Source organism: Camellia sinensis, chromosome 4 (genome assembly GCF_055761805.1).
Source record: "Camellia sinensis isolate YWXY chromosome 4, ASM5576180v1, whole genome shotgun sequence".
Classification (NCBI taxonomy): Eukaryota; Viridiplantae; Streptophyta; class Magnoliopsida; order Ericales; family Theaceae; genus Camellia; species Camellia sinensis.
The window spans coordinates 146,203,671-146,221,164 of record NC_138964.1 but is presented as its reverse complement, the minus strand read 5'-3'; the positions used below and the strand labels follow the sequence as shown (position 1 = coordinate 146,221,164).

The following is a 17,494-nucleotide window of genomic DNA, read 5'->3' as shown; positions in this document are numbered from 1 at the left end:
GAATGCTTGGACCCTGCATCCTAGCTTCTTGTCTGTTGTGCAAAAGTCCTGGGTGGATTCGCAGGTTCAGGGGTGGGCTGGGTACAGAGCTAAGGCCAAATTGTGTAGTCTCAAAGCTGAGTTGAGAAGGTGGAATTCTGAAGTGTTCGGTTGTGTGGAGGACCAACTCAAAAAGGCTGAAGTTGAGTTGCATGAGCTTGATCTGTTGGTAGAAATAAGGGCTTTAGATCCTCATGAAGTTGTTAGAAGAAGGGAGGTCAAAAACTTGGTGTGGTCATATAGAAAGAAATTGGATTGGATATGGTTCCAAAAATCTAGACTAAATTGGGCTCATAATGGTGATCGGAACACCAGGTTTTTTCACATTATGGCTAGCCAAAGGCAGAATAGGAACTTAGTGGACTCAGTGGTTGTGGACGGGGTTCGCGTTGAAGATCCAGCATTGGTAAAACAAGAAGTGCTGAGGTTCTTTACAAAGGCATTTTCGGAAGATTGGCCATCTCGCCCAAAATTGTCTGGTAGTTTTGTGCGGATTAATAGTGCTAAGGCGGTGGAGTCTCTTGATCCTGAGTTCACTCTGGAAGAAGTTTGGGAGGCTGTAAAAGACTGTGATGGGAATAAAGCGCCGGGCCCGGATGGGTTCAACATGATGTGCATCCAGAAATGCTGGAAGGTTATGAAAAGTGACTTATTCAAGTTTATGCAGGAGTTTTACAAGAACAGTAAGCTGGTTTCTGGGTTAAATAGTTCCTTTATCACCTTGGTTCCGAAGCTTACTAGTCCCTCGGGTTTGTTAGATTTTAGACCAATTAGTTTGGTGGGTGTACTGTATAAAATCTTGGCTAAGGTACTCTCCAAAAGACTGAAAAGGGTGCTTCCAGATGTGATTGGAATAGTGTAGACTGCCTTCTTGGGGGGGAGGAATATCTTCGATGGGGTAATGATTGCTAATGAGGTGGTGGACTGGTGGAAGAAGTCTAAAGAGAAGGGTGTCATTTTCAAACTTGACTTTCAAAAAGCTTATGATTCGGTCAACTGGGATTTCCTGTTTTCCATGATGGCCAATCTTGGGTTTGGGGAGAGATGGCTGGGTTGGATGAAAACTTGTGTCACCACGGCCAGAATTTCAATTCTTGTTAATGGTTCACCTACAGAAGAGTTCAGTCCACAGAAGGGGCTAAGGCAAGGTGATCCTCTCTCCCCCTTTTTGTTCAATATTGCAGCTGAGGGCCTCAATGTTTTGTTGGAAAGGGCCAAAGTTTTGGGCTTAATTAAGGGAGCTTCTATCGGGTCAGGAAATTTAAATCTGTCTCATCTCCAATTTGCCGATGACACTATTCTTTTTTGCGATGCTGAGTGGGAGGAGATAGTAAATGTTAAGAGGATTCTTAGATGCTTTGAGATTATGTCGGGCCTCAAAATAAATTTCCACAAAAGTGTGGTGTGCGGCGTTGGGATTAGTGGAGATATTGCTCAAGCGTTCGCTTCTAAGCTTTATTGTCTCAGTAAGAAGCTTCCTCTTTTGTACCTGGGCTTACCTCTAGGTGCTAACCCAAGAAGAAAGAAGACTTGGCAACCCGTGGTGGAGAAGGTAAAAGCTAAATTAGCCTTATGGAAGAGAAGGACGCTCTCATTTGCTGGTCGGCTAACTCTCATCAAATCTGTCCTTGATAGTCTGCCTGGCTACTACCTCTCTCTCTTCAAATTACCTAAAGGGGTAGCTAAGGAAATTGATAAGTTGAGGGCAACATTTTTATGGGGTAGTTCAGAAGTCCGGAGGAAGATTCATTTGGTAAACTGGAAGTTAGTAACTCTTAGTAAAGAGCATGGAGGGTTAGGTATTAGAAGGGTGAGGGACTTTAATGATTTCTTGTTAACTAAGTGGTGGTGGAGATATGGGGTGGAGGATGAATCTCTGTGGAAGAAAGTAATTTTGAACAAGTATGGGGGAGTGGGTGGTAGATGGTTACCAGTGTTGGAAGGGACTGGCAAAGAATCTTTTGTTTGGAGTGATATCCTGAGTGTGTTAAGGGCTAATGCTGAGCTGTTTGAATTTTTTACGTCTAATTGCAAGCTTGTGATAGGAAATGGGTGTAGGATTCACTTCTGGCATGATAAGTGGCTGCTGAATGTTCAATTGAAGGTAGAGTTCCCAAGGCTGTTTAGATTATCTGTGGATAAAGACGGGAATCTGAGCTCTTTCATGCAGAGGAGGGATACCTCAGGAAATTGGAGGTTTCTATTTTCAAGATCACTTCTTGCTTGGGAGGAAGAGGAGGTTCAAAGGCTGCAAGACTTGACTGGAGATGCCCCCAGGATTAATGAGGAGCTGCCAGACTCTATCAGGTGGACTGCATCTCCTTCAGGTCAATTCACTGTGGCATCATTGGGGAAATGGTATGAGGTGATTCAAGGCCCAAAATTGCAGGTTCCTTATCTGTTATGGAGAGGTGTGGCCCCTCCAAAAGCTCAATTTTTGAGCTGGTTGGCTTGGAGGGGCAGGGTTAAAACCATTAGTCTGTTACAGAGGTTTAGGGCCTTAAGTAGTAATGTGGAGAATCTGTGCCTTTTTTGCAAGATGGAACCAGAGTCCGTGGATCATTTGTTCCTGCAGTGCTCGGAGATTTGGAAGGTCTGGTCATCTTTGCTTCAATGGTGGGGAGTATCTTGGGTCATTCCTGCTACAGTAGATGGTGTGCTGTCATGGTGGCTGGGAACAAAATTTAAGAAGTCAGTTGGGAGGATTTGGAGGCTTGTGCCAATTGCAATGTTATGGTCAGTATGGAGGTTAAGGAATGAGTGTATTTTTAAAGGAAATCAGCCCAATATGGAAGAACTTGGTGAAATAGGGAAAGTGAGGGTTGGGTTGTGGGCCAAATCTGGGCTGCCAGAGTTTCACTACTCAGTGCATGATGTAGTGGCTAATCTGAATCAGGTGACGTGTTGTCTATAGGGGTCTGCTGCTGGGCTGTATGTGCTTCTGGGGTGTGTGTGCCTAGTATGCTGCCCTCTGTGTAGTCTGCCAATCAGAGTTAGGATAGTCTGCCAATCTGGGAAGTCTGCTAATCTGTTCCTGCTGGTCTGCTCAGGAATGCCAATCTGTGTCTGTGTGTTCTGGGAAGTTTGCTGGCAGATCTGTTGCTGGTATGTTGCTGGCAACCCTGTTGCTGGGAAGACTCAAGGAGGTCTGCTTCTAGGTTGTTGCTTGTTGCTGGCAGATCTGGTTGAATCAGGTATGATCATAGGAAGTCTGCCTCATGCTGTGTGCAGCCAGGTTTGAATCTGGAAGTTTGCTGCTGGGTTGCTGCTGTTTGTTGCCCCTATGCTGCTGTTGGTCTGGCTGTAGGCTTCTTTGGGTGTGTCAAGCTGTTGTAGTGTATCTCTGTTCTGTGTTCTTCTCTTTTCGTTTCTATTTGCTTCCTTTATTGGTTTCTCACCAATTTAGGGTCTTGTGCGATCGGCTCTTCTATCTTTGTTGATGTAAGTTTTGTTGTTTTTCTCTCTTCATCAATAAAGTTTTCTTTGGTTGATCAAAAAAAAAAAATAAACAACATATCATAAAAAGATTATACTTTTTATTTATGTTTATAGTATTTTTTAAAATTATTTAAGTTAGTTTAATTGATTAATTAAAATAAAAAGTATGATTAGAGTGCACACTAACTAAACTAATTAGACAAAATAAAGATTGTTCTCTTCTATGTATGTACTTTAAGAAGGCATTTTTCTTAACAGCTTTTGAATTGCTCAAAGGAAGGAGGTAAAAGGGCTATATGAAGCATTTTTGTTGGTGAAATTGTTTTGGTCTTTCCTCCAAAGAACTCTGCATCTCAAAAAGCATTTTGCTCATTTTCATTTTGGCTTTTCACAAGTAGCTAGCATCCAATGCTAGGCAAAAGGTCTTCCCCCCATTTTGCCCATATTTGCTTGCTATTTGGATCAAATTTGTTGCGTTTTGTTTGTTTCATATTCATTTGATCGTATGAAAAAATTACCGTTGAAAGAATATGATCATTTAAAATATAATGGTGTAAAAATATTATTTAAAAAATAATTTAATAATATATTTTTAAAAAATAAATATTCATAAACGGCATGTCAGCAACCACGTCAACACTAGATGCATATGCAACATATCAAAAAAAAAAATTGTATTTTTTATTTATGAATATAATATTTTCTTTTAAAAATTAATTGACTTAATTTGATTAGTTATCTAAAATAAAGAATATAATTAAAATGCATACTAATTAAACTACTTAAACAAAATAAAAATAGTACTTTTTCATGTACTTTGACGGGACATTTTATCCAGCAACCTTGGAGTTGCTAATATGATTGGTGTACAGATATGATTGGCATGTTGTCCAGCAGCTCGCGCTAATATGATTGGTGCGTAGATTTGAATGCATTTACACTATGAAAAATGATTGATTAATTGAAAGTATCACATGACTATGTCTTTGGTGAATTATAAATCATTATATTCTTTTATGTTATAATTACTGGAAAAGGGGTTATTGTTGTGTTAAAAAATACAGCAGTGACTGTGATGTTTCCGTTTGAGATGTATTATGATCTTATTTTTATGATTCAAACCGTTATTTTGTAGAATTTGTTGAGTACTTCATGCCTACCAAAAATCATATTAATCGGATATCAACAACTATATGATCGATAATCAAAAAAATAAATAATAAATTTTTCTTTTGAGAAATAGCATAAACAATATGCAATTCGATCATATAGTTATTGATATCTGATTAATATAATTTTTGTTAGGCTTGAAGTATTCAACAAACCTTACAATATGAACGGTTTAGATCATAAAAATAAGAGCATAATACACCTCAAACGAAGACACCACAGTCACTACTGTGCTTTGAGCACAGCAGTGACCTGTTCCATTTTTACTTGACATAAAATTATAAATTTTAGCTCATTTGTCAATTACAATGTATACGAAGCATCACCTAACATTGGTCTTTGGACCAACTAATAACTTCTTTTTACACTATAGTTCTAGTTAGATCCGATTTTCAATTACAAAGCACATCTTTCCGCGAGGCATAACTTGTGTAGATTTGAATGCATTTGTAAAGCTTTGTTATAATTAAAAATAATAATAATAAAAAATTTGGTCAAGATATTAAAAAAAAAATAATAATAAAAATAAAAAAAGGTTTACTGCCTAGTGAGGAGGAGGGATAGAAAAAGAATCTTCTAATCTTGCAAAAGCAAATTAGGGAAGGAATCACTCATACGTGACGAAGAAAAACTTTCCAAGTAGTGGTTGGGCAAGTGCTTCATTTGCTCCCTCCACACGTATTCTCTCTCTCTCTCTCTCTCTCTCTCTCTCTCTCTCTCTCTCTCTCTCTCTCTCTCTCTCTCTGTATATCTATGAATTAACGGATACTTTAAAAATGATATTGTACAAATACCGTATATTTATCCGATGCAGGTATATATATTGATACGGTGGTACGCGTATTGGATATGTTGAAATCATGTCGGGTATGACAAATATATTTGGATACGTTGTGGGTACGACATGAGTACGCTATGGATACGACATCGATACGGCGAGGTGATTTTTTTTTTTTTAGCTATTAGAATTTATTACAGTCTTTATTTTTTTTCTTTCAATTATGAAAATATCAAGTAATTTATTTCTAACACCTTTTACCCATAAGTCATGGTTTTGTTCTATTTTGTATTCCGTTTTAGACAATCAAAAAAGAAAAATGAAGAATTATATAACTTTTTAGACAAGTTGTTCTCTTTTTAAGGGGTTGTTTGGAGTGTCCTAAATAAGTGCACTTTTTGTCATTTTGAATTAAAAAGTTGAGGGAAAAAAAAGATGGATGTTTGGGTTAATTTTTTATCTTTTTACAAAAAAATGTGTAATAAAAAATTGTATAAATAAAGTGTATAGTGGAAGAAAGTTGAGTGGGTGTACGGTTGCCATGCTGCCCCAGAATGTCTTACCCAGAAAATAATTGCCTCCTTCAGGGCAAAGTATTTGGATAGTGATGGTCGGTCCGTGGGGCCCACCATGGGTCCCATTTTAATAATCTGAACCATTCAATATGTACAACTCGTCGAGTATTATATGAATGTAAAAAATCACGTTGATCAGATATCGATAGTTATATAATCGGATTAGTTTTTTTTTCAACAGTTAACTATCACACCATCCGTTTTGTTTACACAAAACTGATTTGCTTATATAGTTAACAATATCCGATCAAGGTGATTTTTTACAGACATATATTACTCGATGAGTTCTACATATTGAACGGTTTGAATTATCGAAACGGAACCATTAGTGGACCCCCAAGGGCCTAACATTACCATCAAACTCTGTGGCTTTACATATATATATATATTTTTTGGCCCAAAAAGTGTATAATGGCCTTCCTGCTTCCATCAAACTTTTGTATTATAAAAAAATATTAAATATTTTTTTAATACTTTTTAATTGTGAATAGTAATAACTTTTTTGTTTTTTATGTAACTTTTTAACTTTTTAGATTATTTTGGACTTGTCAAACCAACCCTTAATTTTGATATTGAAACTTATGATTTGTATGTTGGATGTTTATGACGTACCCAAGCCGTACTCATACTCTACATATTTAAGAATTTATCATATCGGCGTATCTATATCATACTTGTACCTATATTTGTATCTGCCACGTGTTTCATAGTTGTATATACTTTGTTTCTCTCCTTCCTCCGTGTAATGAACTTATATTATAAACCCGTTTTCCCTCTGCCTCAACTCTCAACCAAAAGTGAGAGAGAGAGAGAGAGAGAGAGAGAGATGGCATCATATCAGAGCATGCTATTATCAGTTTTTTTGTTAATTGTAATTCTAGTTTCATCGGGTACGTATTCTCACAAAAACCACCTTGTTTTTTTTTTTGTTCCTTAATTTCTTGTTCATATTTAATAACCTGTTTGATTGTCATTTATAAATTATTTATGAGTCATTATTATAGGCACATAAACAGATTTTTTCCAATCCTAGATACAATGATATGGGTTTTATGTATATTTAATAATATAGATAGTGCTATCTGTATGTCTAATTATAAAAATTTGATGAGAAATCATAAAAAAGCGGCTGAGAATAAAATTTGTCCTAGAAAAAACAATCTTTCCATCTTTTCACAAATGGATATTTACTAATTAATTACCTTGAAAAGTTTTATGATATGCAACTCGAAAAGTTGTGCATAATGCACAGTCCAATAGGTTTGTCATTCATTACTTCAAAATTTTAGTTACAATTTAATATGGTTGAGTTACCACTAAATGTAATTTGGTTAGGAGCGTGTTGTTCTAGATTGTACCCCAGTATATTGAGTGGACCAAGGCATATAAAATGGTAACCATATCATATGTGAGCATAACTAAATCATGTTAAGTCAGAAATCAATTACATTAAATCGTAACTATTAACCTTTACTATGTATGTCTTGGATTGAACAGAGCCAAAAGTATCCGAATCAGCTAGAATTTTCACTCTAATAAACGATTGCAAGGAGACAATTTGGCCTGCAATCACCCCAGGAGAGAACTTCAATGGTGGTGGTTTTGCATTAAAATCAGGTCAATCTATTGTGTTAACTGCCCCAGTTGGCTGGAGCGGTCGAATTTGGGGTCGAACTGGTTGCAACTTCGATAAGAATGGCAATGGGATGTGTCAAACCGGTAGATGTGGTACATCCCTCAAGTGCACGGCCTTCGGTGAACCCCCTGCTACGTTTGCCGAATTTACCCTCGCCACACTTGATTTTTACGATGTTAGCCTTGTCGATGGCTTCAACATACCGTTGGCAGTGAAAACCATTAATGGAAAGGGAAACTGCACCACTACAGGATGTGACGCGGACTTGAGGCATACATGTCCACCGGAGCTCGCCGTTAAGGCCAATGGGAAGACTATAGCGTGTCGGAGCGCGTGCGAAGTGTTCCAAACTGATGAGTATTGTTGTAGGGGTGAACCTACATATTACTCGAAGAAATTCAAGGCAGCATGCCCTACGGCTTATAGCTATGCTTATGATGATCCTACTAGCATTTTTACATGCTCAGCAGCAGATTATATTGTCACATTTTGCTCATTCAGGTCATATAGTTTCTTTTAAGTTTTATAATTATAGATTGATTAATACTCTAACCATCCAATACAGAATCTTTCTCAATCACTTTATCATTAAGTGCTTTCAGTTTTTAGTTTTTAGTATATGATATAGAAAAAGTTTAGAAATACATAAATTGGTCATAAAATTAGACACACTTTTTTTTACATAGTTAAATCTTTTCTTTTTATGAGTTCCATAATTAAATAAGAGATTTATATATAATTTTGTGATTAATTTTTGAGCAAATAGAAGATTTGCTTGATATATATAGTGAATTTTTTTATAGCTTTAAAAGTTTTAGTGGTTACAATTACAAAAACACTTCCAAAGAACAAGGTCCTTCTTTGTTTCAAACACAACTGATGAACTTTTATCTCTCTATATAAAATTAAATATAGCTTTAATTTTTCTTACTCATTGGAACTTACCAAAATTTTCCCCTCCCCTAGGTAAGCTCTCCCTTGCATAATTACCTCCCTCCCCCTCATTCTCTTTCTCCCCACACCGCTATGCCTCCCTTTGACGGTAAGAAATGGTTTGGGACAATGGTTTGGAAAAAAACAAAAGATTTTTCTTAAAATTTAGTCTATTTTTTAAGTGGGATTCATACGTTAAAGTTAGCGGGTCTATGTGGTAATGCGTTCTTTACCACATAACGATGTATATTTGGTTGCTCAAACCTATTATCGGGTGAATAGGAAATCGATGCCAAAATGAACTTTATGAAAATGGTGTTTTGGTGAAATTTCCATAAAGGATGGAGATAAGGTTTGTCCCACATTGCTTTGGTGGGCAAATTTGGTGTGAGTTTATAAGCCTTCGGTTTGCATCTTGGGGAGGGCCTCAAGAAGTACCCAAGTTTTGTGGAAGGATGAGGTTATGGACAAAGTGGGTTGGACCCACTAGATTCAAATCAAACACACCTTTGGAATTTGAAATTCCAAATTGACCCCAACATTGGCAATTTGGTCTAATGCACCTATTCCTCCAAAATAAACAAGTTCTTACCTGTTTAAATTCAACCCGAACAAGTTTTTACTTGTTTAACTCTATCCCGCATAGGTTTTTTACGAAGTTACCTGTTTAAATTCAACCCGAACAAGTTTTTACCTATTCAACTCTGCCCGCACAGGTTTTTTACCTGTTGAAGTCTGTTCTGAGAAGCCACCAGTTCTCCTATAAATAGATAAGTCCTCTATTTGGCCTTTTAATCTAATTTTCATTCTTTTTTTCTGCTTTTACTTTCTACATTTTGCTACATAAATTTTCTGTGAGAAATAGTATAAACACAGAGTGTGTTCACTGGGCAATTAGTTGGTAGTGCTGCTACTAGTTGTCGTTGATTATTTTATCCTAGGAGATAAACGTCCATAATCTGAAAGTACCGTGGAGAGAACGAATCTTTCTTAAGGACACAGTGTTCAACAATGGACTTGATCAAATTTTCTGAGAAGATAATATTGTAACTATTTGGTTTGACTTTCTATTTTCATTATTTTTCCTTTCCAAATTCTCTTTTGTTTCTATAACAAAATAAGTATCTGATTTCCTTTTTTGGTTTTTTGTTTTTTTCTGTTTTGATTTTTGTAATCAAACAGACTCTCTTTCTTAATTCTTTCTTAGAATACAATGAAAATTGTCTAACACGCAAATATCACTGTAACACCCTAAAATAATTAAAATAAACCAACCGTAACGATAATTAAATAATCATCATAAATCAGAGTACTATATTCTTTCATTTTACGAAATTCAATTGTACAAAAGAGGTGGCACATGTGAATATACATTCATAAATCCTAACCTTGAATCTATAACATGTGTCAATAACAAAAATAAGAAGTAGAAGTTAAATAGATAATGGAAATGTCCTGAAGACTACAACTTTCCAAGACAATACTAGGTTACATCAAAAATGAGTCTTGAGCTCAATACATATAAAGCCTTAAGCTTGTACAAACATTAAATACAAAATAACAAAACTGAGCCTTCAGCTCCACAGTCCTCCCAAGTTAAGTCCTTGGTGGAGACATCTCACCAATACATGAAAATGAGTTTCCCATATAGGATGAGCCAAAGCCTAGTAAAAATAATCTAACACAATATATAAATCTTAACAAAGATATAAGGGTGAAATACATATACAATGCTTATGTCAAAACAGTTTACATTTCTTTCTCAAAATCATGCCATACTCAATTTATATCAGAATTCTCAAATCATATCCTTTACCATTAGAAACAATAGGGGATTCTCAAACCGGTACAACCTTTCACGAATATCTTGTTTGCGAGAAACTATCAATTGGCATCCATGTAAATGTAGTCTATATAAGCACTACTATTGCCATTTTACGGATATTTCGTCCGTGGGAATCGGCACCCATGTATACACACTTTTTTCGGGACTTTCACCCTAAACACACAAGCCAACTTAGTTTGGTGATACACACCTCTTTCCAACATTCACCCATTTTCTCAATTTCATAGGCATATGCAATGTATTAAATGAGCAACAATGTTCAATGCACAAAGATAAGAAATTAGTTTCAATTCACCTAATCCTCATACAATTTCTACAACAATCATAGATATCCTCCGTCGATAGCCCAAAACAGATATTTTTAAACAGATATATAAAATCTCCAATATAGATAAACTTTCCAAATTTCAAGGTGAGTTATAATACATATCAAACTCTACCATCTATATCAATATCCATCCAATTTCGTATTCCCAACATTAATTCCATTTATTTATACAAAATAAATATTTGAAACATTTAGGTCAAAGCATTTTTTCTTCCAAAATCCAATCAAAATATCAAAATCAACAATTTTATCACCACTTAACCTCATTTCCACTCCCACAATCATTTTTCCATACAACCATTTGAAAACCCCTCTTTTAATTTTAAACCAAAACTCTAAGTTTGTTCAAAATTCTCCAAAATCACAAGATTATGTTACAAAAACAAATAGCTAAGTTAAAAATCATAAAAGATTATAGAGAATCCCTACCTCAAAACTAAAATACAAGAAAAGCACAGATGAAACTTGAATAAAGCATACACCGAACTCTATTCAGATGAAAATGAAGTTCTAAGTGAGCTCTACCTTTTTAACAAAGGGAGTAGGGTGGAGAAATGGGTAAATCTTTGTGTATTTGTAGAGAAAGAGTGAGTTTTAGAGAGGGAGTGTCTCAACTTAGGGTTTTAAAATATTTTAGAGAGAAATATATGAAAAAGTGATATAAAATGATCTTTTTATGAACTGATATACGTACAACTCACTCGAGCGACAACTCTCGAGCGCAAGAGTTGTCGCTCGAGCGACCAGATACAATAAGTTATTTCGCTCGAGCGCAGAATAAAGACTCCTAGAAGTTTTACAGATAGAAGATCATCACTTGAGCGTAAGAAGGCTTGCTCGAGCGAAGAACACTACCTCTTCAGTGTCTCTGCAGGCCTACAAAAGTATTTGAAACTCACAAAGCTCGCTAGAGTAAGAAGCTTTACTCTAGCGAAGAGACCAAATTCTGGGTAACAACAGTTTGAACCAACTAACAACCAACCTGTTCCAAACACAACCAAGGTACTCCAACACTCGAACTCAATGAGAAATAAGGAGAAACACAGTATGAATATCTAAACATGACAAATGAAACCCGGATTCAAAACATCAACGGGTAGGATCTAAACCAGGAACGCTATAACCACCACCCTTCACTACAACAAAAACATACTTTAGTGGCACTACATTAGTGGCATATTTTTAGAAAATGTCACAAAAAATGATATTTAGTGGCACGTTTTTGAAAAATGCCACAAAACGACAAACATAAAAGGCTCTAGTGACATTTCAATGAACAAGTGTCACAAAACTACAACAAAAACATACTTTAGTGGCACTACACTAGTGGCATATTTTTAGAAAATGCCACAAAAATGATATTTAGTGGCACGTTTTTGAAAAATGCCACAAAACGACAAACATAAAAGGCTCTAGTGACATTTTAATGAACAAGTGTCACAACACTACAACCAAAACATATTTTAGTAACACCATACTAGTGGCATGTTCTTAAAAAATGTTACAAAAAGAATATTTGGTGGCATTTTTTAGAAAAATGTCATAGAGCCACATACATACAAGGCTCTAGTGGCATTTTAATTAAAAAAAGTGCCACTTCACTACAACAAAAATGTCACTACAACAAATTTACGCTTTAGTGACACTACACTAGTAGCATGTTTTTAGAAAATGCCACAAAAATAAAAATTGGCATTAAATATTTTAAAAAAATGCCATAGAACCACAAAACATATAAGGCTCTAGTGGCATTTCAATAAAGAAATGTCACATCAATTTTATGACATTTTATAAAATAATGACACAAAAAATTATGTTCGTGACATTTACCAACAGATGCCACTAAACTTTAGTTGCAATGGCATTTTTTAAAAAATGCCAGGACACTAGGTAGGTGCAAATTACTTTTTATGGCACTTAGGTGAAAAGTGTCATAAACAAATATTTTATAGCATTTTGAGAAATGCCACTAAGTCAAAAACTTTCCAAGCTTATAATGACATTTTTGAAAAAACAAAAAATGCCAATATATTTTCTAATTTTTTAAAATGCAGTAAATGATTAAAAATAAATGAATTAAACTCAATATACACTACAGGAAAAAGCATATTCGGCGACTATATTTCCTGACCAAAAAAATTTAGTCGCTGAAAGTATAGCTTTCAGCGACCAAAACAGCATTAGTTGCCAAAAGTAAAGCTTTTTGGCGACTAAACAATTTTAGTAGCCAAAAGTCTACAATTGGCGACTAAAACTAAGTTTGGTCGCTGATTATATGGGTTTTAGTGACTAAAAAAATTTAGTAGCCAAAAGTCTACAATTGGCGACTAAAAATAAGTTTGGTCGCTGATTATATGGGTTTTACCGACTAAAAACATTTTAGTAGCAAAAAGTAAAGCTTTTTGGTGCCAAAAAAAATTTTAGTAGCCAAAATTCTACAATTGGCGACTAAAAAATAAGTTTAGTCGCCAAAAGTGGTCATTTTTAGCGCGGGAGAACTAAAATCCTAAGGCGGGAATAAAAAATTTTTGTGACCAAAATTTTGGTAGCTGAAAGTGCATCTTCGGCGACCAAATCCAATTTTGGTCGACAAAAGTTAAGTTTTTTAGCAACTAAAAAACAATTAGTAGCCAAAAGTATAGAATTGGCGACTAAAAATATTTTTTAGTCGCCAAAAGTGGTCTTTTTTTTATTTTGATAGTAAATAGTTTATTTTACATAAATTATGTTCAATAACATAATTATGTTTATACATATACTTTTATATTAATATGGATGTATGTACTATATAAATAATATATGTTGCATATATAACCATGTGGTGGTGTAGAGGTGTAGTGGGAAGAGTGTGGTGTATAAGGTTTATGGTGCGGAAGGTTGGCGGTTCAAGTCTCCGCAAGAGCGGATCAAATTGTTCTACAACGAATTATCATCATGAATGGCACTTGATAGCGTCACGAATAGTGCCTACCATGACATTAAAGTGTCACTGAAAGGTTTTAGTCTTGATGGTGTAATGACACTTACAAGTGTCACTAACTCTTTTTTTAATGGCGCTTGATAGTGCCACAAATAACATCTATCATGACATTAAAATGTCATTGAAAGTTTTCAACCATGATGGTGCAGTGGCACTTGCAAGTATCTACCGTGGCACCGATATAAGTGACACTTGTTCAAAATGCCACAAGACCAAAAAATGTCATTAGAAGAATAATTTGTGACACTTTCAAATGTCACTAAACTAAGAAAATGTTGTAGTGCTTTTTCCTCTACGTTGCATAGAGCTCTGCTACCAACAACTTTAAAACCTAACTGAACAAAGGCTATAAAAACACATAAGTTAAGTTAATAGCCAAAAAATTAATGTAACAAAAACAAAGGGGGAGAAAAAAAGTATTGTATGCTTCAATTGGCTTCTCTATACAGAGTATCATTTTTGAGTGTTTTTTGCTAAGAAAAAAAATACATAACAACTAAGCAACACAATTGAAACAAATATATAGAATGCAAAGAATAGGAACAAAGTACACATATTAACAATGAAGAAGTAAAGAGAAAAAGAAATAAAAAAGATCAAAATGGAATCAAAATAACAACAAACAAGCAAAAACATGAAGAAATAGCGAGAGAGAGAGAGAGAGAGAGAGAGAGAGAGAGAGAAGAACAGAAGAGCAGAAATTGACAAAAAAATAAAACCCAAAACACAGTAGATCTGATCTGATCTGAGGATATCATCGTCTCTGGCACATCTCTAGTCAAAAGTGTTTCCATTTCAAGAAAAAATCAATATACGTGGATGCCCTCCCTTCCAAACAACATAACTATGGAGGAAATTTAAGGTTTTAGGGTTGAATTAGGGCCGTCCGTAGGTATGTAGCTAATTTAGAATAGCAGACTATGAATAATAGTGTGCCAAATCGAGTGATTGGGCAACGCATCTGGAAACGATTTATTGATGGTAGAAGAAGAAAATGAAGGAGGTTTGAGAGTTTTTGAAAGCAGCAATGGTAGTGGAAGAATGGGAGTGAGATGAGTCAAGAAGATGAAAGGGAGAGCTCTTGCCAGCGGTAATAGGAGATGAGTTGCACCAAGATGGAGAAAAAGAGTTGTGGTAATAATAGGGCAGAGTTGCACGAAGCTGGAGATTGAGGGAGAGACGGAGAGAGCAAGAGAGGGAGAGAGAAGAAAGGAGGAGAGTTATCTGAACGTCGGAGGGGGTTCCGCCCACGCTGGTGTTGTCATATATGGCACTACTACGAGAGAATGAGAGCTGCGAGAGAGAGAGAGAGAGAGAGAGAAACAGTGAGGAGAGATAAGGCTGGGGCAAGCAAGAATGAAATTAGGGCCAACTTTTTGCGACGGTTGTAAAATCTGTCGATGAATGGAAAAAACTTTTGTGACGGGGTAACGTATCGTCGCATATGTTGTGTCTTTTTGTGACGGCTATGGGTTATTCGTTGGTAAAAATATCAGTTTTTATTATCTTTTTTGGTAACAAATTACTTTCATCACAAAATATTATATTTAGTGACGGATTTTGTTTCGTCACAAAAGCTTGTTATTTGCAACAATTTTTAAGCCGTCACAAAAAATTCCGTGTCATAAAGCCGCTTTCTAGTAGTGAATTGTCATTAAGCCTGGGTTTGATGTGTTTTTTCCTCCATTCTATAATCTTTTTATGTTGCACCTCTTCTCCTCCTTTACACTACAATCCTACTATAGATCAGCCCTAATCAACTTATACTTTGATCTTTATAAATTATTATTTTACCTTGGATTGTAAAACCATATTTTTAGAACTAAGGTTGCAAATATAAGATGTAAAGATAAACGGGTGTAAGGCGGGACGGAAGTCTTGTGAAGTGGGATAAATATAGAGCTAATATTCATTGAATAAGGCACCGTTGTCATTCCTTAAAAAAAAAAAAAAAAAAAAAAAAAAAAAAAAAAAAAAAAATTAATTACAAAATGGGACCTGGTTTGTTTGTTTGTTTGCTCTGGTTTGTTATATGCTATGTTCTCTCATGAATTTTTGGTGTACTTAGAAAACATCTTATTGTTGATTCTTAATAATATTTCCCATCTGTCTATTGTTTGGATTTGATTAAATGCATGATTATTGGCCAAAACAAACATTTGTTGTCTGATGATTTCAGGAACCAAACTGTGCACATATCACAACCCGCAAGCTCATTTGCAGTGGATCAAACGGCTTTAAATCGTTGATCTGAAAATGGTGGTACTTGATGCTTGGATTGCCACTGATTATTCACTTTTGGATGACTATTCAGCAGAAGCTCCTAAGGTCTTTTGCTTTTATTTTTTGCTTTTTGTAAATATAATTTTTTTTAAAGGTTTATTTATTTATTTATTTCGGAAGGGGCCTTCTGTTTAACAGCATCAGTGCTCCAAATGATTGTACATATGAATCTGATTATTTAACTTTGTTTTTGTTCAAAATTGATCAATTACAATTACTATGCCCAAATTTCAATATGTGGTGAATATATGGGAACTTACATTAGATGGGAAACAAAAATAAATGGCTAGTTAAAATAGTTAGTTATTTTTGTTTTTTATTGCTCTAGCATCTCTATCAAACTAATTAAAATTTTGTTATAGTTTGATTTTAAGTTTTTGTTATTTTTATTTTGGCTGTACACCTTTTTAAATATATTGTCCGACAAACTCTCTATTTTCCTTTCTATATTATTTAAATATTATTTTTATTCATTTTAATTTAGAATTATTTTTCATAAACTCAACACAATGAATTTCAAAATATGAAATTTAATATTGTTTTAATAGTTAACTAAGTGAAACCACCAGTTACATTTGTTGAGTCAAAATCAATAAAAATAAAATGACTAACTTGATAACTAATTTGATAAAGGTGACATTCTTTAGTAATTCCACTATTTTAACTAAAAGTGAAAATAATTAATTTGTTGGAGATGCTCGCCACTTTAAATGCTAAATTAATTTAGCTCCTTTTTTTGGCTCTCGACATTTGGAGTGCCATTGAAAGTTCTTCAAACTCTACGGAACACACTATGAAAAACCATCAATCATAAATTAGTTTGGATAAAAAGCTAAATAGAGAATAGGATTGGAGTGGTTACAAGATAGAGTGATCAGTTAAAATAAAATTTGTATTTCTTATCTGTTTTATCTAGCAAAAAATGACTAGAACGGTTGGAGTTTTTTTTTTTTAATTAAAAAAAAAATAACACAAAATTTATTTATTTGTTTGTTTATCTATAAAAGTAAATATATATAAATTTAACGCTAACAAGTAATGACAAAATGTAGAATGTTTAAATAATATTGACGTAGTAATTTCATTATTATTAATAATGTAACTAGTAACTGATCCGTGTGATGTAGGAGAATTTATTTTTAAAATGAAAAATTAATATTGAATCTTAATACTTTGTGTAGAAAAATTTAATAACTGAAAGCCAAGTACAAACAGATTTGTTAATGGTTAAAATTTTTGTCACTGTGTGTGATCCTATGTAAAATAAGCTCATAAAAACAATTTCTGTCAAAGTTTTTAAAAAAAAAAGTTTATTCTTAACTTGAAATCAAATCCTCATTTATGTTAATCAAATTTACCAAAATTCATGAATTAAAATATTTTTTTGAAAATAATTAAAATAATAAAAAATTCTATAATATACAAATTATGACTTGATTATAACTCATGGAATATTATTTTGGTTATTAATCGAACAGGTCTTTGCCA

At 34.5% G+C, this 17,494-nt stretch overlaps 2 protein-coding genes across 2 annotated transcripts; both read left to right on the top strand.

Moving 5' to 3' along the window:
- Positions 1-940: 940 nt before the first annotated feature.
- LOC145824115 (uncharacterized) lies at positions 941-3,375 on the top strand. The gene is made up of 3 exons (XM_082923704.1): positions 941-2,935; positions 3,090-3,185; positions 3,271-3,375. The coding sequence occupies exons 1-3, from the start codon at positions 941-943 to the stop codon at positions 3,373-3,375; spliced, it is 2,196 nt and encodes a 731-aa protein (XP_082779830.1).
- A 3,365-nt stretch (positions 3,376-6,740) lies between these two features.
- On the top strand, positions 6,741-16,092 carry LOC114263432 (pathogenesis-related thaumatin-like protein 3.5). The gene is made up of 3 exons (XM_028203972.2): positions 6,741-6,890; positions 7,498-8,137; positions 15,903-16,092. Exons 1-3 carry the CDS (start codon positions 6,746-6,748, stop codon positions 15,970-15,972), a joined length of 855 nt encoding a protein of 284 aa, XP_028059773.2. The 5' UTR covers positions 6,741-6,745; the 3' UTR covers positions 15,973-16,092.
- Positions 16,093-17,494: the final 1,402 nt, after the last annotated feature.

Coding starts and splice junctions, on each gene's coding strand:
- LOC145824115 (XM_082923704.1), top strand. CDS start 941: ATGATTGCTAATGAGGTGGTGGACTGGTGGAAGAAGTCTAAAGAGAAG. Junction 2,936..3,089: donor TAGTGGCTAATCTGAATCAG/GTGACGTGTTGT, acceptor TGGTCTGCTCAG/GAATGCCAATCTGTGTCTGT. Junction 3,186..3,270: donor TGCTGGGAAGACTCAAGGAG/GTCTGCTTCTAG, acceptor TGCTGTGTGCAG/CCAGGTTTGAATCTGGAAGT.
- LOC114263432 (XM_028203972.2), top strand. CDS start 6,746: ATGAACTTATATTATAAACCCGTTTTCCCTCTGCCTCAACTCTCAACC. Junction 6,891..7,497: donor TGTAATTCTAGTTTCATCGG/GTACGTATTCTC, acceptor TGGATTGAACAG/AGCCAAAAGTATCCGAATCA. Junction 8,138..15,902: donor GTCACATTTTGCTCATTCAG/GTCATATAGTTT, acceptor TGATGATTTCAG/GAACCAAACTGTGCACATAT.